The sequence below is a fragment of the Ursus maritimus genome, unplaced genomic scaffold (genome assembly GCF_017311325.1).
Source record: "Ursus maritimus isolate PB19 unplaced genomic scaffold, ASM1731132v1 scaffold_11, whole genome shotgun sequence".
NCBI classification, from domain to species: domain Eukaryota; kingdom Metazoa; phylum Chordata; class Mammalia; order Carnivora; family Ursidae; genus Ursus; species Ursus maritimus.
The window spans coordinates 65,075,494-65,099,756 of NW_024423453.1; the positions used below are offsets into that span (position 1 = coordinate 65,075,494).

The following is a 24,263-nucleotide window of genomic DNA, read 5'->3' on the forward strand; positions in this document are numbered from 1 at the left end:
CTTAACGACTGAGCCACCCAGGCTCCCCTCATTACTGCTTTCTTGTGCTTAGGAATGCCAGACAGCACTTCAGCACTATTGGGGCCATTTTAAACAGCAAAATCAACACAAAGCACAAAAATGTGAAAAATGGGTTATTCAGAAGATTGCAAAAAAGGACACCTGTTTACAGTATGAGAGCTCAAACAAGTACACAGTATCAGAACAATATCTTGTTCCTCATCAACCCTCCAGCTACTAGTCTAACATACACCGATGACACCTGTTCCACCGTCCCTATTATGACCGTCAAACTGGTGATTATCTATCATCCCTTCTGCATTTATTAGTTGGGCTTGTACTACAATGAAGAACTTTCTCTTCTCCACTTATTTATTCACTTATGAACTCATGGATTCCTTTTTTATTCAAAGAATTGTAATCTGATGCTAATGTTATTTATTTTGTTGCTTAAATTAGATTTGGCCAGTGGGTATGTATTCAGGCTGGTTTCTGGGTCCTTTTGACATGTCCTCATTCTCTGAATATTTCCTTACTTTCTGGAACAAGACGTTCCAGGTTTATTTTGTATGTTTGCTGCCCCAGCCATTTTTCCAAGCAGCCCTGATTACTTTTACTGGGGAATGGTATTTAGAAATCAAGATCTGGGCATTCGCTGTGCTCATCACTACTGAGGTGTCATTGCCTCCAGATTCTCTCAGTGTAAACAACCAAGAAATTTATGTATATACATACACATTTGTATGTGCATATAGGCGTTCATACATGCACACATGTAAACATACATCTATAACTATTTCTACATGTAAATTTTAAAAATCTGTGAGTTCATGCTGATAATTACAATTCTAATCCAGTGTTCAATTTTCTACCTTTCAATGTTTATAAATCCCTTCAGACAGTAAGAAATCTGGCTCTCTTATCTTTAGTATATTTACTTATTTGCTAAATCAAACAGTTTTTTGCTCAATGTAACCAATCTCCTAACTATTCAAGCTGCCACCACTGCACTCTCTTACCCTTACTCTCCATTTCTTCAGATGACAGACATGCTGTGGTCAATGCCTCCGTAGGCGATGGGAAGGAGAGATGGGAAGGGAAAGGAAGATGGGCTCTCTACAAATATTTTAAATAATGAACCAGTACTTTTTTTTTAAAGATTTTATTTTTATTTATTTGACAGAGAGAGACAGCCAGTGAGAGAGGGAACACAAGCAGAGGGAGTGGGAGAGGAAGAAGCAGGCTCCTAGCAGAGGAGCCTGATGTGGGGCTTGATCCCAGAACACTGGGATCACGCCCTGAACTGAAGGCAGACGCTTAACGACTGTGCCACCCAGGTGCCCCATGAACCAGTACTTTTAAAAGACACTAAAATTTTCAAAGGAAGTAAACTCTCTAAGGCATTGGTTTTATCATATAGTGTTGTTAAGTAAAATTATATGACAGAAATAATTACCAACAGGGCTGGCTAATAATTTGTGGGGCCTAGTACTATGACAACAGCCTCTTGTTAAGAAGTTGTTAATAATTTTAAGATGGTGAAAGCAAAGCATTAAGCCAAGTTCAAGGCCCTATGAGACTGCACAGGTCACACGTCCCAGAAGCTGGCTCTGGTTACTGTGAAGCACAAGTCAGAGAGGACCTGATAATAAAGGGCTTTATAATGATGCTGACAATTCATAAATATCCTTAAATTTATGTCTATCACTACAAAAATGCAACATGTGTATTTTTAAAGATTTTATTTATTCGTTTAAGAGAGAGAGTGTGCACGCACAAGTGAGCACAGCTGGGGGGGGGGAGGAGCAGAGGGAGAGGCAGACTCCCTGCTGAGCAGGAAGCCCTGACGATGTGGGGCAACCGAGATCATGACCTGAGTGGAAGGCAGACGCTTAACTGACTGAGCCACCCAGGTACCCTGCAACATGGTTTTAATAGTCTTTGGCAGTGACATGCTTGGAGTATACCAGATGTGAGTTCTTCCTCATTAAGGAATAGAAATGTGGCAAGCTCCACTTTCAGTGATAAGGTCTTTTTCAATGAAAACAAAGGGAAAGAATTCTATATATCCTGAGGTTCTTCTATGTGCAAAGTAATGTATTAAGCAATCTGGAATATATAAAGATAAACAGATACTGTTATAGTGTTTTAGGAGTTCAAAGCCCAGGTGAGATTACTGACCATCTGAACTCTATCTAGGTAGGAGTTAAAATTATTTTTAGGTTTCTCAATTTGTTTCAATCTAGTTTCACTTTCTTGACTTGAAAAGAGATTACACTCAAGAATATTTATTCACTTTTCTATTTCGATAGGTAACATTTTAAGCTTAGAGGCACTAATATTTGCAATTTGCTCATCAAAAACCTTTCAAAGTGATGTCTAGAGCTTTTTTGGTCTGAAGGTTCTCGAGCTTCAGAAGCATGTTTTGGTTGCAAATTGGTATTCCTATTCTAATGCTTCACAGTGATTTAAATACCACATCAGGGGAGACAGCTGTCAAAAAGCCTGCGGGCAGCAGCACTTTAATGTGGCTCCATCATGTGTCTGGGCAGAATTTTACATTTAATCATTCACTGCATCCTTCAGGGCCACAATACAGAATCATCTATTAGAATAGTGCTTCATAAAAATATCCAGTAAGATGTTACTGACTCAAGTGTCATAAAATTAAAAGTGTAAATTATAAATTAGTCAAGAAAAGAAAAGGTGGGGAAAATATCCAATTTATCAAGTATCTATTAGTAAAATATAGTACTAAAAAAAAAAGCCAAGTATAAAACTTTGTGTTTTCTCTTGAAATACCTTCTCTCCTACCTTCCTTCCTCTCTCCCCTTCTAACACCCATCTGAAAAACAATTCCTAAAATCTTCTCCCTGTATGTTTAGATTCTGCAGTCAACACTAAGTTTATTACCTGTAGTTGGCTGAAGTTGTCACTAGGTGACCCTACATAGAAATAGCCAGATACCCTAAAGGCACAGAACGCAGAGACACATACGATTTGCCTTTACTATGGTTTAAACTAAAAATAAACTATAATTATTAAATTACCTACATTCAACACTCTGGGAGGAGACTTTTCTCCCTTGCCAATGGTTTCTTTAATCAGTTTTCTAAAAGTTTCAAACTGAAGCTAGAAGGAACATTGCAGAGTCAAAGCCATATGATTCTCTTTGCCCAAATCAGGTTTCTCAGTTACTTAACACTGTCTAAAGATCCAGCCTTTTCTTGTACACCTCTGTATATAACACTTGAGCTACCCACTAAAGCTTTCTTTAGCACCACTATTTCAAAATTTTACCATCCAGCTATCAATACAAATTTCCTTCTAGAGGTCCAGATACCAAATTTGAGCTATAACCAAATATAAACATGAGTAAATGGAATATAAGGTTCTTAAGCTGAGACATGAAGCTGTTTACCAGAACACAGCTATCGGTCTGTTATTAAGTGTTAAGTGTACTATGTGAACATGGCTTTTTGTCTCGCTAGTCTTCATAACTGTCCAGAAGAATGAAGATAATTCAAAAGGCCTCTGAAAGGTAAAACTGAGATTTTCTCTGAGTCATCTTAATAAAAAGCACCATCTCCTTTATGATCCAAATTCCATGACTGGCAACTGATATATAAACAGACAACTGATTTGAGAAGAAGCACAAATAATAATCAGTTACATGAAAAGAATGTTAATCTTCATTAATAACTACAGAAATGCAAATTAAAACCCCCAAGGTAAATAAAAAATACAAGCATCTGATTATATAGAAATTGTGATAAAAATCAATAACTACTTATAACTCTAAATTGATAGCTTATCCTAATCCGTTTGGAAAACTGTATCAATATACATAGCAAAAACCAAAAAATTCATTTATACTCCCCTTGTTTCAGAAAGTATATTCATCATCATCTTACTTGGTTCCTTTATCATGAGTGATCCTTCTCCTAGATTATACTAACAGATGACTTCATCGAAATTGAAAATGGATTTTTCTATGTACATGGATTTTAGCTGTAGTGGAGGTCAGGATGATGATTAAAAAAAAAAAAAGGAAGAAAGTTGGAAGCAACCTTAATGTCCAACACCAGGGAACAGTTTACTAAATGAGACAAATTAAAATGCTAGTCTACGGTGCTGCCATTAAAATTATAACTATGAAGATTATTCTAATTCTTTAATGAGAAGTGGAACACAAAAATGCAAACAAAATATTTGCCAGTGTATAAAATGTATTGCTATGTAAAGATGCATCCCAATCATACAAGGACATTTTTGGAAAAATAACATAAGCCTGTTATTAATATAAATTTTGGAAGTGCTTTTAAAGTAGCTTTAAAAAGATGTCATTTTGTTCATGTAAATACAGTGCTTTATGGCTGGAACTTAAGTAGAAGTTCTGGATAGTTAGTAATATTCTACAAACTCTGTTGGAAAAAAAGTATAAAATCACATGCTCCGAAAGAAATGTATTGGGATCAACGAACAGTGGCTAGAATTTCAGTGATTACTGATAACAAAAAACAAGGCAATATAAAATAAATTTGAATAATTTTGCATGCAGTATACACAAAGAAAGTAAACAAATAAAAATGGGTAAAAAGCAAGCAGCAAAACAGAAATCTGAATGAACTCTTACGCAGGTAGCCATAATAATAGTTCAGTAATATTCAGTGCAAAAAATAAGGTAATGTATTTGAAAGAATTCTGTCCAAGCTTATTGGGAAACAAATGCTTTAAATTACTGCATGGTAAGCTACATAAAACAAAAAATTCTCATGGAAACTTGTTTAGCAATATCATAGCTTAGAAACACAAAAAATATAAAAATAAAATAGAAAGTATCATAAAGATTTTAATCTTTATTCTAAAAAAACCTAGAAAATAATCACATTCAAAATTAAGTAAATTATCAGTTCCCAAAGCATGAAAATCTGACATCACAGGTAGACTCTGGATGACTCTCTCCACCAAAGGCATTTGCTGTGTTAGGAACTGAGTCATCATGATCTTGAAATAAATTCTGAGTGAGCCTGAGGACATTACTAATTCCATGTTTTAAAAGAGATTGTACCTCTTGTTTTACAGCATTCTGTTAAGTTTTAATTCACCCACACATTTGTAAGGTAATAAAAGAGTGTCACTTCAAAATCTTAAGCCTACACCCACCTGTACCATTTGTCCTGCATAAATCTTTCAAGTGATGTATTGATAGAGAAATAGAACTGACAGTTTGGCTTCTTGGAATTAGAGCTGGGGGACACTTCTATTGCTGGATTCTCCAGAGAGAGCTGCAATGGGGTCATGATAGAAGAGCTGAGAACAGGGTTTCCTTCATCAGCCTCATGTTGGTTATCCATAATATTAGGCCCTTCTCATCATACAACCTTTGGTTGTATTAACTGACATGTTCTTAATTCTTCTGGTCACGACAATTTTCCTTCAGAGATTATTTTGCTGCTCTTGTTTTCTCAAAGTCTTTATTTTCTTGGTTGGTGGTAGGCCAGGATAATGTCCCATGGTGATATTCCATAGTCTATAAAATTAAGCTTTTAATGTTATAGCAATGTTTCTGTTGCTTTTGACTCACTGGTTACAGCAGTAAGAAATTTAAATCTGAAAGTGAAGGGGGAGAATGCAAATTCTTCATCTGACTGTGTGAGCTATGCCTTGTTACTTATGGTAAGAAAACTATGGTGTCTATCACCGGCCTGGGGTATTAAGGAGGGCACGTATTGCATGGTGCACTGGGTGTTATACGCAAGTAATGAATCATGGAACTTTACATCAAAAACTAGGGATGTACTGTATGGTGACTAACATAATAAAAAATTATTTAAAAAAAAAACTATGGTGTCTATGGCTGTGAATTTTCTGTCTATTCTGTGATATTTGCTGCCATTCTCTGCTGCTGGGAAGTATTATCTTCTGCACTCTCTGGTTGCCCTGTAGTGTAAGTGCCTGACATTAAGCTTTCTGTAGTGTAAGTGCTTGACATTAAGTTTTTGATTGCTGAGGCATCCATTTCAAAAGACATCCATCCTGAGTAAACATATTGCCAGCTGTGTGACACAGCTACTAGCAAAACAATCAGATAAGGATTTAGACTGGCCCTTCCCCTGATAAGTTCCCTCTTTCAGAAAGCCCAGGGAAGCCTAGACAACTGACCCTCTGAGTGTCCCCATTTCTTCCTTATGACACCCTAATTCCCATTCTTATTCTTTCAATTAACCAATAATGAGTGAACCCACAAAACCCTAGACACTTCACCCTTGGATCCCAATAAAGGCAGAGGCCCAGGTTCGTGCTTTTCCCCCATTCCCCCTCAAACTCACTGTGTACCTATTTGGGTTTGCTGGGTACCCTCCAGGACATTTGAGTAACAATTTTGTTTCTCAAAGTCCCCTGATGGTTTTTGCTGATGTGTGTCCTGCAGTTATAATAAGCAGCATAAGAGCAAGTCCAGCAACACTGACCCCATGTGGTAAATATGTGTTGGGGCTCACTATGAGTAATAAGGGCCAGGTGACTACCTGAGGTACTCGGAGCCGATAAGATCACTATCATTAAGTTGAGGTGAACACAACAGATTTGTCGTCCTACTCCGCTCCTGGGAAGTAGTATGTATCCTCACTTGTATCTAGTTGCTGAAGTCAAACGCAAATAACCTTTTTCTTTTGTCTTTGTTAATACTACTTATTGCATCTTTGCTTTCTATTGTATTAATTTACATTTTTTGAAACAATCTCAAAGTTACAGAAAAAGTCCCAAGTGCAGTACAAATAACTATTTTCCTAAATTGTTTGATGGTAAATTGGGAACAAGATGTTTCAACACTCTCAGAATACTTCAAGTATTTCCTACAACAGGTATATTCTCTTACACAACCATAATACAGCCATCAAAATCAGGAAATTAACACCGGTACTTTACTACTGTCTAATTCTGGACCCCACTGCAGGCTTACCAGTGTCTAAATAATGTCCTTTATAGCAAAAGGGTCCAATCAGAACCTTGTGTCGTATTTAGGTGTCATGACTTTTTAGTCTCCTTCAAAATGAAACTCCTTCCTTAATTCTTTTAATTTTGAAGATTTCACACTATTTTTTAGAATATCCCTCAATTTGGGACTGTCTGCTGTTTCCTCATAATTAAATTCAGATTATGAAATTTTGGCTGAGTAACACAGAAGTGATACCGTCATACCATCATGTGGCACATAACTGACTTGTACTTTTACGGGTGATATCCACTTTGATCAGCTGCCAGGCTTCTCCACAGTCAAGTTACTTATTTCTGCTCTGTAATTAATAAACATGGTGTAGGGAGGCATTCTGAAACAACATACAATCAATTCACATTATTCGCAGTAGCTATGTTCTACAAAGTTGCCACGAACACTAGTTAGTGAATATTAAAGCACTGCTTCCTAGGGGAAATACAGGGCTAGGTTCCTGTGAGCCTCTGGTCACAACATTTTCATTAATTGATCAACATATAACCTTGTTTCACATGTGTTTAAGAACACCTTATATATATAATTGTTGATTCAATACTGAACTGCCAGCCAGAAGTGCTATAACTCAAGGCTGAATGAAGCTTACCTAACACATGTTATTTTCTCCATCAGGCACATCACAGCCTTCTTGCACTTAGGAACACTACACAACATTTCAGTAGTACCCTTAAGGGTCATTTTAAATAATGAAATCACCAACAAACAGCACAAAAATGAAAACAAAAACAAAAAAAACAAAACCCGTGGCAGTAAACAGACTGAAAAAGACACACACACTGTATTTACTATTTTACATTTGCAATTATTGCTATATCTACCTATATGTTGAAAACCATGAGTTCACACCAGTATCTTCTATTCTAAACCACCATTCTAATTTTCTCCTTTTTCACACTTGTAATTTCCATTCCAGATAACACAAAACCTAGCTCCCATTATCCTTAATATTATCTACTTCCTAGATCAACCCTCTGCAAGTAACCAATCTTCCGCTGCTGTTCTCTTCTCTGCACCCCCCCCCCCCCAGAGGTATGTTCCTCACCTTGCTCCATTCTAACATCCTGTGCCAGACCAGCCCTCCGTGAGAATGCCCTTTTTACCACATTGGGCTGCCAGAGACCACACCCCACCAGTGCCTCCTCCACAAGAGCAGCCCGCACGCCCTGTGGCTCCCTACTTCTGTGCGGACGCCTGATCGTACTGACAGAGCACCTTCTAATGTCTTTTGAACTGAGTTGTTTCAGAAGGGTTGACAAAGAAGGGGAAGGACAATGCAAACAGTTTTGGCAGCTGAGTTTTCCTCAGCACTTGAAAGAAAAAAATAGAGATCATATAGGCAATTTAGATCTTTAAATTGGGCCAATAATTAAAAAAACCAAGAAATCATTATGTTGTGGCAGAAGTATGGTGCAAATATCCTTCAACTTTTAAAACAATCTGCTTATTTTCAGTACTCACTATTTTATATTATTAGGAACACAATTTTTGTGCTCAGTGGAGTAACCGTCACAGCAACTGATTGTACACGCATTTGCTAGTCACCTTTTCATCTTTTGTTTGTACTAGAATCTAGGCAGCTTTTGGCAAGGTGGTGGAAATGCGCCTTCCTGACCAGCAAATACAGAATGGCTTTGTCAGGATTGTAGGTAGACAGGTCACTTTATGGCTCCTAAAATTTTTCTTCAGTGTTATATTTCTTGTTAAATAAATAAATAAATGTCATGAATGCAACTGAGATCTTAGTTTTTCTCTCCTCTAGGAAAAAAGCAGTTAAGATCATTTCCTTCATGTCATCAGGAATGGGTCACTCTTTCTCCACATTTACATTAATACCTGTAAAGAATGATTATTGCTACTCTTTCTTTTTTTCTTTATAGGCTCTACGACAGGGATAACAGACACATGGCTACACTTCCTCCTTCTGTACTCACTACTGTATCCAGATTGAAAGTAGGCCTGGAAAAGGAAATTCTGGAACCAACATCATGTGTATGTACCATCATAACTCCATCTCCTGGCACATGAATCAATGGAGAGATGAATCCATGAATAAGTAAGATACTGGCAGAGTGGCGTGGACATGCTGTCTGTTCATTTCCATCTCTGTCAATGTATAGACAGCATTCCAGATCTCATCTTTAATTAAAACAAACAGATTCAAACCCCTCAATATTAAGTCGGTCTGTTCTCATTAGAAATGAAACAGACAGGCTCAGCAGTGATTATTTCTGGCATAAAAGATAACACACTACCTCTGCACTCGGTACACTCGAGTCCACGGAGGCACAAGAGCAAGGATCCGAGCCACCAATTCAATCAGGTCGCTAGGAGAATAACTCTTATATCTTCCTGATTTCCATAGCTCATAAAGCCCAGTTCCACGAATTACCAGGGTAGGGTAGAGTTTCAAACCATCAGGACGAAAAGCAGGGTTCTCAAAAAACTCCTGTGAATGGAGAACAGAAAATTACCACTCCATTAGTTATGTAGAGATTGATGAAGTTTCCATGGTCAAGTCTCAGTCCTGGGCCAGCTTCTCTCACATACCTACCAAGTCCTTAGACTGCCTTTCCTTTCCATCAAGGGAGGGGATGCAGACAAAATAGCAACTCATTGTTTTTAGTCTCACTGGAGCAAAATGTGTGTGTGCTGGGTTACAAAGCCCTCGTTAACAGCCCGTCTACTGCTGCAATCTCATCTCATGCCACCCGCACCACCCTGCCTTTCTGCCTCTGCAAAGGCAATTTCCTCGGTCTGGAAAGTACGTCAATTTTACTTCATCTAGCTAATCTCCAGGTCTCGGCATGAATGCCAATTCTTCTGAGAGGCCTTCCTGACCTTCAAATACAAGTTGCCTTGCTTGAAAAAAAATTCATATAAATTCTATATTACTGCTTTCTTAATATCATCACACTGATAATTAATTCGATGCCTGCTTTCACCTCTAGACTGTATATCCTCCTTTCATAATAGAATATACTTAATTGTTTAAACTTTTCAAAAGCTGTGACCGAGATCATCACTTGCCTGCAAAACCTAAAATATTTACTATATAGCCCTTAGCAGGAAGAGTAAGCCAATCCCTGGATATGCCTATTTTGTCTTCCGGCCAACTGGCACCATTCCTAACCTGGGATACACACTATTTGTTATCTAGACACTGAGAAATACATCTAATTTATCTACTTTGACATAGTCATTTCCTGTACTATATCATCCCAGCTGGCTTTATTTGGGATAAAGCAAGGAGACACGGGCATTATCCTTTCCATGACTTTGCACTGCTCGTTTGCTCTTAATTTAGCACAGTGTGTGACAGAAGACCGAAGGTGGACTCAGTTTCCTCTCACCCCACCCTGGCATTAGCATCTATAGAGCTAGCTGTACTATATCTTGTGACTTTAACAATGCTTTTTATCTTGTGCTACATTATTCTTAGAGAGCTTTCCGCTGCTTGCTTTTCAAAGAAACCTAACTACAGACTCTTCGATCTCTCTCATTGATTTCTGTCATATTCTTTTTTTTTATTTTAATGCTTTTTTATTATGTTAGTCACCATACAGTACATCCTTGGTTTCTGATGTAAAGTTCAATGATTCATTACTTGCGTATAACACCCAGTGCACCATGCAATACGTGCCCTCCTTACTAGCCATCACCAGTCTATCCCATTCCCCCACCCCCATCCCCTCTGAAGCCCTCAGTTTGTTTCTCATAGTCCATAGTCTCTCATGCTTCATTCCCCCTTCTAATTACCCCCCCTTTCTTTATCCCTTTCTTCCCCTACCGATCTTCCTAGTTCTTATGTTCCATAGATGAGAGAAATCATATGATAATTGTCTTTCTCTGCTTGACTTATTTCACTTAGCATTATCTCCTCCAGTGCCGTCCATGTTGCAGCAAATGTTGAGAACTCGTTCTTTCTGATAGCTGAGTAATATTCCATTGTATATATGGACCACAACTTCTTAATTCAGTCATGTGTTGAAGGGCATCTTGGTTCCTTCCACGATTTAGCTATTGTGGACAATGCTGCTATAAACATTGGGGTGCATATGGCCCTTCTCTTCACTACGTCTGTATCTTTGGGGTAAATACCCAGTAGTGCAATGGCTGGATCATAGGGTAGCTCAATTTTTAACTTTTTAAGGGACCTCCACACTGTTTTCCAGAGTGGCTGTACCAACTTGCATTCCCACCAACAATGTAGGAGGGATCCCCTTTCTCCACATCCTCTCCAGCAATTGTTGTTTCTTGCCTTGTCAATTTTTGCCATTCTAACTGGCGTAAGGTGGTATCTCAGTGTGGTTTTGATTTGAATTTCCCTGATTCTTAAATGCTGTATTCTTTGTGCATCATTGGTCTTAGGGATATTATTCTGTAATTCCATGTAATTTTCCTTGTAACATTTATATATTAACAATTCATCTGGCCTTTATAAGTATTCTATAGCCACCCAAAAGAACATGTATGCAAGTCATTCTATACCTAGTTTGAATCCGTATTGGAATATGGGATTTCAGAAAAGTAGTTCAAGTGCTTATATGATAAATTTAGAAGACAGGTGGGCTGATAAGAATGATCGATGAAATTGGTTCTGGACTTCTGGTTAAACATGGAGAATTGAAACATGCGTTTTCTTCCTTTCCCTCCAAAATCACAGTAATGTAAGAAACAAACTTTTAAAAAACTATAAACCCAGAAGAACAAAAAGAACATGACAGGAGATGGGGGTTAGGGGTTAGAGGACAGGACCAGTGATGGTAATAAATTTTTGGAAGACAGAAAATGGATGAAGATTGGTTAATGACTTGGCAAGTAAAAAAAACTGTAAACCAAGTATCTGCAAAAGTGGATACCAATGAAGGTTCAGCTCAGTCACATTAGAGTCCTAGAAAGGCTCATGGGTCAAAAGTACCATTAACCAGGGAGGATGGAAGAAATCGTGGGATCAAATCTGAACATGAAGAGATTTATCCCTTATTCCTTCACCCTGCCTATAGGTAGTCACCTGCCCATTTGTTCCCTGGAGAAACTGCGGGATTCTGAGATTTCAGATACAAAGAAGGCCTAGGTGAGGATAAAGGCTGAAAACAGAGATTAAGTGAAAGCCAGCACACTGACTGGTGGATGCCCTGCCTTGCTCCCTGGATGCCAGCAGCCAATCTTCTGTGACCTACTCATACCAGCCACCCTTAAGCAGGAAGTTGGAGAGTTCATCTCTGGATTAATCAAATGGCCCTAAATAGGAGTTCAAGATGCTGACGTTTGAGAATCCCCTAAAGAAAAGGAGGTTTGGGGCACGCCTGGCTGGCTCAGTCAGTAGAGCATGTCACTCTTCATCTTGGGGTTGTGAGTTTGAGCCCCATGTTGGTAGATTACTGAAAAATAAAATATTAAAAATATAAATAAAATAAAACCTTAAAAAAAGGAGAGCTTATTACATGACTATCCTTCAATGAGGTATACTAGCAGCTAGCCACCTAGAGCTTGCAATCTGTTCTTTCAGCCCCTTACTTTTATTTTTTAATTTTAATTAAAAAAAAATTTTTTTAAGAGAGGGAGAGAGGGGGGTGGGTGGAGTAGAAGGAGAGGGAAAGAGAGAATCTTCAGCAGGCTCCACACCCAGCATGGAGCCTGAGATGGGGCTCAATCTCACAACTCTGAGATCATGACCTGAGACGAAATCAAGAGTTGGACGCTTAACTGACTAAGCTACTCAGGGCCCCCTGGCCCCTTACTTTTAAAGTATGACCATTTGGCTAAGGACCAACAGAACCTTGGAGGAAGCCTAGAAAATAAAGGGCAGAACAAAACAAAAAAGAAAAAAAAGGAACTTGAAGGAAAGATGCATTGCATAAAGGAAAATAGAACTTAAAAAAACCCTATAATTCCTTCAAAGAGAGAAGATCTATTACATCCCTTAAACAAGAACAAGATGCTAGAGAAAATCAAACAACCAGAAGGTAAGAAAGAACTCTTGAAAATCAAAGCTATAACAAATATAAAAACATTTCACAGAAAAGTTGAAAGATAAACATGAGAATAGAAGCAGGAAAAAAAAAAAGGACAAATAGGTAAAAAATACAGGAAAATACCTGATGAATCTGGGAGAGCCAACATTTGCTTAATAGGAGTTTTAGAAAGAGAACACAGAAAATGAAAGGGGAAAATCATCCAGTGGTACCAGGAAATTTCCCAGATGACAGATCCTTCCAAAATCCAGCACAATTAGTTAAAAAACTCTTGCCAAGATACAACATAGTGAAATTTCACAACATATGGGATAAAGACAATTTCCTAAAATATTCCAGAGTTAACAAAACACCCAGGTTACATAGATCATAGGATTAAAGAATAAGGAATATAGGATTAGGAATAAAAACAATATTGAGCTCCTTAACAGCAATGCTAGAAGCTACAAGGCAATGGTCAATGCCTTAAAAAAATGTTTTTACACAATTCTGTAAGTGTGAAGGTTGCATAGTCATTTTTTGAGCACACCAAAGGCTTACTTTCTATGACAAATCTTTCCTAAGGAAGCTGGTGGAAAATGTGTTTTAGTAAAGGCAAGGAATAAACAAATAAAAAGGGTTAACTTGGAATCCAGAAAACAAAGAATCCAATCCAGGAGATTGGTGAAGAGAAGCTCTCCAAGGAGGACAGTTGTGAACCAGGCACAGAGAACTGCCAGTCTAGTTTGGAGGTGGAAGACAAGACATCCGTAAGTCATGTCCGCCAGGCTAAAAAAGGAACTGAGAGAATATCGGATTAATTAGGCCACTGATCGAGAGGTCTTAACATTGAGTGGGTGGATACCCTTGAAAGTTACAAGTGCATAGAGAACTAAGTAAAAAAAAGACAATTATTAATTCTAGAAAAAAATCAAAAGGTTATTCAAGAAAAGAATGTTAGTATATTACTTGGCTCTATGTCAGTAATCATTTATGTAAAAAACTATAATGTAAACATTGACTACTAATGTAACTAAAATAGTGACGTAACAATATTGGGAGAATGGGAGCAGAGTATAAAAGAATTAACTTTGGGGCGCCTGGGTAGCGCAGTCGTTAGGCGTCTGCCTTCGGCTCAGGGTGTGATCCCGGCGTTCCAGGATCGAGTCCCACATCGGGCTCCTCCACTGGGAGCCTGCTTCTTCCTCTCCCACTCCCCCTGCTTGTGTTCCCTCTCTCACTGGCTGTCTATCTCTATCAAATAAATAAAAAATCTTAAAAAAAAAAAAAATTAACTTTTCACCTACGATAACAGTAAGACAAAAGAATCCACCCAGCTACAACAGCTGAACGTGGTAGAGGACTACTAACTGTGTTTTGATATGATCTCTGTACGATTTACTCAATTTTCAAATAATATTTAACAGTGATTTTATTATTTAACAACTTTTACATTATAAAGATAAAAAAATTAATCTGATAAACATTCTGGTGCAATGCGAATGTAATACCAGAAGGGAACAGGGCTGGTGGCAGGGTGACTTAGTTCTGAGAAGCTGTTTCACTGTGTAGGTGAGCTGACGACAGCATGAGCTGAAGTAGTGGCAGTGGGGACTGGGAGGAGGGGAGCGCTGAAGGATATGCAGAGAGAGTGACTGACAACCTCCTGTGGAGTTAGATTCAGGGTATGAAGGGAGAGTCACAGCAGCAAAGATTTACTGAGCACTCACTATGTGCCAGGTGTGTTTCTAAGTGTGTCACATGCATTTTTTCAGCTAATCGTCACAATAGGGAGATAATATAATTAACCTCATTCTTGAGATGAAGAAACTGGGGAACAAAGCAGTCAGTCTCCTACTAAGTACTGGGGGCCAGGATCCAAACTAAGCGGTCTAGCTCCAGAGTCCAAATATTCTCTACTTGCTCCGGAATGACTCCTGAATTTCTGGCTAGGGAGAATATGTGGATGAAGGGGCCACCAAGTATGAAAGGAAAAAAAAGAGGATGAGACTGCTGGAGGAAAGGATAAGTATGTCCACGCTGGACATACTAAGTTCTAACTACATATAAGATATCTGGTGCTAGTTCAGAGTATTAAGTAATTGGTCTGAGGAGCCTAAGGCTTCAGGCTGGAGAGAAAATGAGACTCACCAAAGTGTAAGTGGTCGAGTTAGAACAACAGAAGAAAGGCAAGCAGATAGAAGAGAGCTAAAGACAGAACCTACATTTCAGTGGTGGGAACAAAAAGAATAGCAGAAAAGAAAGAGTCCTGGAGGTAAGAAGAGAGCCAAGAGACAGAAGAGAGCCAAGAGACAGAAGAGTCACAAAAGCCAGGAGGGTGAGAATCCCAAAATGGAGACAGTCTTTAATGACAACAAATGCTAAGACTGAATAATATGACAGCAGAGAAGCACCCTTTGCATCTGGAGATTGGCAAGTATTTCACAACATTTGAGAGAAGAGTTTCAGTGGAGGGTGGGAGCCAAACTGCAGTGGGTCTGGGGAAAGAAGGGGAGGAGGAAGCAGAGACACGAGCTTTTGTAAAATGATCTGGGTGCACTCAAGGAAAAGGAAAGGAAGGTATTGCTGTCTTTCATTGTAGGTCTTTTGGTACAATCTGACTTTTAAAATTCTGCATGTATTCCTTTGATACAAATAAAAAATAACGAAAAGCAGAATGAGGTTTAAAGTTTTAAGATCCAATTGACTTGTATTTCAGGTCATGCATAGTCATTCATAGTCAAACTTCTCTTCACCTAAAAAAGCTACCACTAAAAGATGCCATGGAAAGGGTGCTTCCCTAAGAGCTTGGGTTCGACCTGAGACTCACCTCTGACTTGACTCAATCTCATCAGGCCGGCTTCCTCAACTGAGGAGACTACAACAAGTGGTCTTTTCTGACAGAATGCTGCAGTGATAAAAAGCTTCTGCACAGCCAAGAAACAGTTAAAAAAAACTAAGAGGCAGCCCACGGAATGGGAGAAGATATTTGCAAATGACACTACAGATAAAAGACTGGTATCCAAGATCTACAAAGATCTTCTCAAACTCAACACACAAGAAACAAATAAACAAATAAAAAAATGGGCAGAAGATATGAACAGACACTTTTCCAATGAAGACATACAAATGGCTAACAGACACATGAAAAAATGTTAAAAATCATTAGCCATCAGGGAAATTCAAATCAAAACCACATTGACATACCACCTTACGCCAGTTAGAATGGCAAAAATTGACAAGGGAGGAAACAATTGTTGGAGAGGATGTGGAGAAAGGGGATCCCTCCTACACTGTTGGTGGGAATGCAAGTTGGTACAGCCACTCTGGAAAACAGTGTGGAGGTCCCTTAAAAAGTTAAAAATTGAGCTACCCTATGATCCAGCCATTGCACTACTGGGTATTTACCCCAAAGATACAGACGTAGTGAAGAGAAGGGCCATATGCACCCCAATGTTCATAGCAGCATTGTCCACAATAACTAAATCGTGGAAGGAGGCGAGATGCCCTTCAACAGATGACTGGATTAAGAAGTTGTGGTCCATATATACAATGGAATATTACTCAGCCATCAAAAAGAACGATTTCTCAACATTTGCAGCAACATGGACGGGACTGGAGGAGATAATGCTAAGTGAAATAAGTCAAGCAGAGAAAGACAATTATCATATGGTGTCACTCATTTATGGAACATGAGAAGTAGGAAGATCGGTAGGAGAAGAAAGGGAAGAACAAGGGGGTGGGTAAACAGAAGGGGGAATGAACCATGAGAGACTATGGACTCTGGGAAACAAACTGAGGGCTTCAGAGGGGAGGGGGGTGGGGGAATGGGATAGGCTGGTGATGAGTATTAAGGAGGGCACGTATTGCATGGTGCACTGGGTGTTATACGCAAGTAATGAATCATGGAACTTCACATCAAAAACTAGGGATGTACTGTATGGTGACTAACATAATATAATAAAAAAATATTATTATAAAAAAAAAGAATGCTGCAGTGACTTGTATCCTATGCCACTATCTTCAGTAACAAGCCTTTATATTAAAAACAAGTAACAACAAATACCGCTAGCCATCCCCGCCAAACAGTAACTCAATCAGACTGGCTCAGTGGGGAAAAAAAAGAACTCGTGTCAGATGTTAATGAACTTTGAAAGACTACTGGTAACTGACAGGAGATTCTGAAGAGAAACAGATATTCTTCAAGCATTTTCAGCAATCTTAGCTTGGATATTTAAGAGCAGTATAATTTTTAAAGAAATAAAACACCAAAAGAGCTAGTCACTTTGAGTAATAAATAAGTCCTATCTGAGGATAGGTGGAAAGGGTGAACTTAATGCTTTTAAGGTAAATTCCTGAATTTCCACCACAACAAGGACTTTCAGCTTTGTAAGAAAAAAGAAAACTTTATTTCTGAGTTCCTGCAAAACATAAGCAAATGCTATTTATCACACACAGCTACAAGCTCTGCACCTACCACTAGATAAGAGGGTGAATTTGTCACGAACAGATGCAAATAAACAGATACTAAGAGTAGTGAGCCAGAGCTGACCTAAACAACAAGGTGTGAGGTCTAAGCCAATTTATAACTAGCACACTGGAGGCATACAAACCAAGATATAGCTCTGATATCTCAGCAGGCTGGGTAGTAGCTTTATGGATTCATGCCAGGCAAGGCCATCCTGTCCCCTATAAAGATAACATTTGGTACACTTCTGTAATTATATGAGCGGACTCCCGATTTAGCAACCCTTCCTATGGAACAAAACACATTAACTGAAGAAAATAAATCTGTGATGGGACACAGATAAGACAATAAAATAAAGTAGGGAAAAAAAGTTTTTAAAGTATAAAATAGGGGTGTCTGGGTGGTTCAGTTGGTTAAGCGTCTGCCTTCAGCTCAGGTCATGATCTCAGAGTCCTGGGATCGAGCCCTGCATCGGGGTCCCTGCTCAGTGGGGAGTCTGCTCCCTCTCCCCCTGCTAGTCCTACTAATGCAGGAAAGGTTGTGAATTCCAAGTAGGCCCAAACAAGATTTCCTAAACAAAAACTAGTTTTAGAAGTTTTTGTGTAAACTTTTATTGGAGTGTATCTTAGATACAGAAAAGTACACAAACTCTTAAAGTATGTATCTTGACAGATTTTTACACATCTTATAACCAGCACCCAGACACTCAAATTAAGAAAAAGAATATCAAGGGGCGCCTGGGTGGCTCAGTCATTAAGCATCTGCCTTCGGCTCAGGGCGTGATCCAGGCATTCTGGGATCGAGCCCCAAGTCGGGCTCCTCCGCTGGAAGCCTGCTTCTTCCTCTCCCACTCCCCCTGCTTGTGTTCCCTCTCTCACTGGCTGTCTCTATCTCTGTCAAATAAATAAATAAAATCTTAAAAAAAAAAAAAAAAGAATATCAAAACCTTACAAGCCCACCTCATGCCTGTTTCCAGTTACAATTCTACCCAAAGTTTTTGGACTTCATATTAACAGAATTGTATGTTAGTTAGTCTTTTGGATCTGGTTTCCTTTGCTCAATTTTATGTTGAAAAGAATCAGTCATGTTGTTGCATGAGGTTGTAATTAATTATTATTTTTTATAGTATTTCATTGTATGACTACATCACAATTTATTTATCCATTCTATTGTTAATGGATACTTGTTCCACTCCGATGATATTACCAACAGTAATTTGTGACCATTACTTTTGGTAAATAAATGTGTAGGCATTTCTGTTGAGTATAGATCTAGGAGTACAATTGCTGGGTCGTGGGATATGCATATATACTCACCCTTAGTAGATAATGTCAAATATGATATACCAATGTGTTAGCAGTAAATGAAGAATTCTAGTTGCTCCATACTCTTAGCAACACTTGATTTTGTCTTTTTTCATTTTATCTATTCTTAGCTTTTCTGGTGAGTATATAGTAGGAACACATCATAGTTTTAAATTTAATTTATTTTAAGATTAATGACTTTGAGGACTTTTAAGTATGCTTATTGGCTATCTGAATACCCTATTTGTGAAGTGTTTGTTCAAGTGTTTTTGCCCGTTCTCCTATTGGGACATCTGCTTTTTGCTTATTGATCTGTAGAAATTCTTAATTTTAAGGCAATATAATTTTGCAGACAATTTTCCCTCTAGAGAGAAATGTTAGCTCTATTTTGTCATTCATTTATTTGCTGGGATGCAGTCAGAAAAGGCATACAGTCTGTTCATATTCCCTTTTGAGTTTTTCTGAGAAGATTACAAACAAGAAGATAGATGTTTACATAAAGAATTGTCTTTGCAATATTATCACTGAACTATTCTTTATTTTGAAGACACTAAGGAAAATGAATAGTAAGACTCAGCTATTTGCGGTTATTTGAAACATGCCATATCTTTTTCTAAGGATACCTAAAGTTTTGAATTCTGACTATATCTCTGGTCCACTTAGGAGCTGTGCTAAAGAAAAGTCTCTTTTAGGGTCTTCAGGGTCTTTTAGGCTTGGAGTCTGGGTACCTGGCTATTAACTACTGAGGAGAGGCTATTAGACTCAAAATCTTTACACAGCTAACATAGGGGAATTAGTAACAGGTACATTTATGAATTAGTACTATCTTATAAATAGGCCTTCAGTTGTAATTCACTGGCTTAAAAATTACAAAGATAAACTACTGACAAGCAAAGAATTATTAAATATGTCACAAATAAGGCAAGGTGAATTCCATTTTTCTAAATAGAGTAAAATAAAGTATTTTTGTGAATAAAATAACCTGATAATACTTTCACCCTCTTCTCTAAAAGACTATCCCAAAGGCACTTTCCCTAGCTGAGAATCTGAAGGAAAAAAAAAAAAAAAAAGAGTTCTGATCAATCTCATTTCCCAAAACAATGGGAACACAGATCAAGCAAACACGTGATAAAGTGACAACCCCCCTCCCCCAAACAACAAAACAAAGAAGAAAAACCCAAACCAACCAACCCGGAGTTAGGTATTCAAATTTAAAGAACAGAAAACCTAGGAAAAAAACACAAGTATTTTCTTTCACTATTCAATAAAATCCTGGAAGAGAAAAGCAGCTCTAAGTTCAGAAGCATCTGAAGAAATCATAAAGGATGGATTTCACAACAGATACAAAAGTGAAAGCCCAAGACAGAGTGGGCAAAAATATTTGTAACAACTATTTAAAAAAACCAGCGAGGGGCATGTGTGTCGCTCAGTCAGTTAAGCGTCTGCCCTTGGCTAAGGGCATGATCTTGGGGTCCTGGGGTCAAGCCCCATGTCGGGCTCCCTGCTTAGCGGGGAGTCTGCTTCTTCGTCTCCCTCTGTCCCTCCTCTCCTGCTCGTGAGCACGCTCTCTCTCTCAGATAAATAAATAAAATCTTAAAAAAACCCAACCAACCAACCAAAAAAACTCCCAATGAATCCAGAATGTCCTTACCTAGAAAGTTCATCTAAATTAACATTAAAAATATTCATATCCAACAGAGTAATTAGAGAACAAAAACACACAATTCCAAAAAGATGAAAGAATTATGATTATTACATGCAAACCTGAAAAATATATTACTATAATTACAAAATACAAGTTGAAATGGCACTTTAATCCACCAAATTAGCAAAGGTAGAAACATTATATCTGTGTGTGTGTGTGTGTGTAAATACATACACAGGAGAGAATTATTTGAGGATTAAAAGATAACCCTGTTAAAATGACTGTAAATTGTTACAACCCTCTGAAAAGCAACTAAGTAATATGGTGAGGTTCTTGAAGTGTTTATACCTTTACCTGATAATTCTACTCTAGGGAATTTATCCCAAAGAAATAATCCTAAATACTACAAAAAGTTATAGGCATAAAACTGATCACCTGCAGTGGTATTTACAATGTAAAAAAACTGGCAATACCTTCAATTTAAAAAAAATTTGGAAAGAATTAACCAAAGTATGGCATATTTATTCAATGGAAATTAAGTACATATTTAAATATGTTTTTTTAATAATAATATTTTTTTATTATATGATGTTAGTCACCATACAGTACATCCCTGGTTTTTGATGTAAAGTTCGATGATTCATTAGTTGCTGGCGATGGGTAGTAAGGAGGGCACATATTTAAATATGTTAACATTTTAACAGAGACCAGGCTATATAACACAGATAAATGCTTGCATAACATTAAGTGAAAAAGCCATTAAAATAATTACTTACCATATATGTAAGTGTAAGTGTGTGTGTGTGTGTGTGTGTGTGTATAAACCACCTCAACCCTCCGAAAAGCCTAAGCATAAAAAAATCCTAGAAGGAAGTATATTAAAATGTTAGGGTTTTATTTGGTGTTGGGGCTGTGAATGACTTTTCTTTCACTACAGTGTTTCTACTATGCTATAATGAGGACCTACTGCTTAAATAATGAGGTGGAGATTAGTAAATAATCAAAAAGGACAGAGGGCAGATAGAGCAGCATGCAGAGCACTCTAAGTTAGCCTGGTTTAAGGCAATACTTACTGTGAACTGTTCAATGTCTCTCTCTAGTCCCACATTTGGCAGATCAGGCATCATATGAGCCACGACTTTGAAACCAGAATCCTTGGCAAGGTGAAACGACTCACATACTGCCTTCACAGTGTGGCCCCTGAGGAAAGAAAATTCGCTACCTGTTATACAAATAAATGGGCAAGAGGGTTAACACAAGCAACAGAGGGAAAACAATCTGAGACATGTAATGGTAGTTTTAAAATGAAGAATAGTATGATTGGGAAATAAAAATCTCAGAAAATCATTTTATATCTCTAGCTCTGCGAAGGCCTGGAAATAAATCATTTCACTTCGAAGATATTTCTCAGAAATTCCCCACGTACTTACTCAAGGTTGTGACAGTAAATGACTGGGTTGACCAGAGTTAATGTACACTAAAATTATTTGGACTATAAAAAAAATATTTGGTTTAGCATCATCAGCTGAAGTAAGCTTACTAATGTAAATATTTAAGTTAAAAACAAAAATAATGAGCTCAAAACCATGCAGAAGCAGCCTCTTGTTACGCTCTTTCCTTTAAAAATCTTTTGAAATTATTTGGAGAGAGAGATGAAGAATGTCACCTACATACAAAATAGATTTCATTTTGGTGGTCTCCAAGGTCCTTAAAAAAGTGAGAAGAGTGAATGATTTGGTGACAAGGCAGAATCATTTGGGGCCAGCTGGATAAATCATCTTAACATTCTAGTACCACATCCAAGTAGGAAGCAAGCCCTAATAACAGTTTGGGGCTACTATAAACTGAAGCCCTACGCCAATCCTTTCACTTCCAGGACATTCCCATTCACCACACACACAAAAATCCTAGTAACATGGACTCCATCCCACTCTGGATGTTACCATCCACTTCCACTAATCCATTTCCAATCTCTTTTTGCTAGCCACGTTCCAATTTATATGACTAGGTGAGGTCTCTCTTCTGATACCCCAACCAAATATCCAGTACTCTAAAGTTCTACTGTACAATACCACTGTCCCTAGGCACATGTAGTTACTCAGTTTATACCTGAATTAATTAAAATGAAAAATTCAGTTCCTCAGTTGCACACTATCATATTGGACAGTGCAGATGTGGAACACTTCCATCACTGTAGAATGTTCTGCTGGACAGCTCTGCTCTTAAGCAAACCCCCAACTGGTTGTTCTACAAGTATCTAGAACTCAGGACATCCAAACACGAAACTCACCTTCCCTCCAAGACTCCTCTACTTCCCATTTTCTCCTACCCCCATTTCCATTCAGTCACCAAACACGGTCATTTGCTTCTTTTCAAGACATCATTTCTTGTTTAAATGAGCACAACAGCCTCTTAACTGGTCTCTAACATCCAGCCTCTAACTGGATTAGGCACTTCCTAATCCAACTCCATACTATGATCCTTCCAAAGGGATCTAAAATGCAGATATGCTCCTATCACAACTTACCTTACAGCCTGTCCTCAGATTAAAGCCTGTCCTCATAGCCCATGGAATGGGAGAAGATATTTGCAAATGACACTACAGATAAAAGACTGGTATCCAAGATCTACAAAGAACTTCTCAAACTCAATACATGGGAAACAAATAATCAAATAAAAAAATGGGCAGAAGATATGAACAGACACTTTTTCAATGAAGACATACAAATGGCTAACAGACACATGAAAAAATGTTCAAAATCATTAGCCATCAGGGAAATTCAAATCAAAACCACTTTTCTGAAATCCCATATTCCAATACGGACTCAAACTAGGTGTAGAATGACCTGCATACGTGTTCTTTTGGGTGGCTATAGAATACTGATAAAGGCCAGATGAATTGTTAATATATAAATGTTACAAGGAAAATTACATGGAATTACAGAATAATATCCCTAAGACCAAATGATGCACAAAGAATACAGCATTTAAGAATCAGGAAAATTCAAATCAAAACCACACTGAGATACCACCTTACACCAGTTAGAATGGCAAAAATTGACAAGGCAGGAAACAACAATTGCTGGAGAGGATGTGGAGAAAGGGGATCCCTCCTACGTTGTTGGTGGGAATGCAAGTTGGTACAGCCACTCTGGAAAACAGTGTGGAGGTCCCTTAAAAAGTTAAAAATTGAGCTACCCTATGACCCAGCCATTGCACTACTGGGTATTTGCCCCAAAGATACAGACGTAGTGAAGAGAAGGGCCATATGCACCCCAATGTTCATAGCAGCATTGTCCACAATAGCTAAATCGTGGAAGGAGCCGAGATGCTCTTCAACAGATGACTGGATTAAGAAGCTGTGGTCCATATATACAATGGAATATTACTCAGCCATCAAAAAGAACGGTTTCACAGCATTTGCAGCAACATGGACGGGATTGGAGGAGATAATGCTAAGTGAAATAAGTCAAGCAGAGAAAGACAATTATCATATGGTTTCACTCATTTATGGAACATAAGAAATAGGAAGATCTGTAGGAGAAGAAAGGGAAGAATGAAGGGGGGTAAACAGAATGGGGAACGAAGCATGAGAGACTATGGACTCTGGGAAACAAACTGAGGGCTTCAGAGGGGAGGGGGGTGGGGGACTGGGATAGGCCGGTGATGGGTATTACGGAGAGCACGTATTGCATGGTGCACTGGGTGTTATACGCAAGCAATGAATCATAGAACATTACATCAAAAACTAGGGATGTACTGTATGGTGACTAACATAACAGAATAAAAAATTATTATTAAAAATAAATAAATAAATAAATAAATAAATAAATAAATAAATAAAGCCTGTCCTCAGATTAAAGCCCAAACTCCCTGG

The 24,263-nt window shown here is 38.2% G+C and overlaps 1 protein-coding gene across 1 annotated transcript in view; it reads right to left on the reverse strand.

Annotated features, from left to right (window-relative positions):
* ELP3 (elongator acetyltransferase complex subunit 3) overlaps positions 1-24,263 on the reverse strand; it is a 100,888-nt gene that overhangs the window by 33,103 nt on the left and 43,522 nt on the right. Inside the window, exons 9-10 of the mRNA XM_008705101.2 lie at positions 21,460-21,586; positions 9,268-9,461 (exon numbers count right to left, since the gene is read on the reverse strand). Of these exons, the coding sequence (XP_008703323.1) occupies positions 9,268-9,461; positions 21,460-21,586 (321 nt within the window). The remainder of the gene's footprint in view (positions 1-9,267; positions 9,462-21,459; positions 21,587-24,263) is intronic.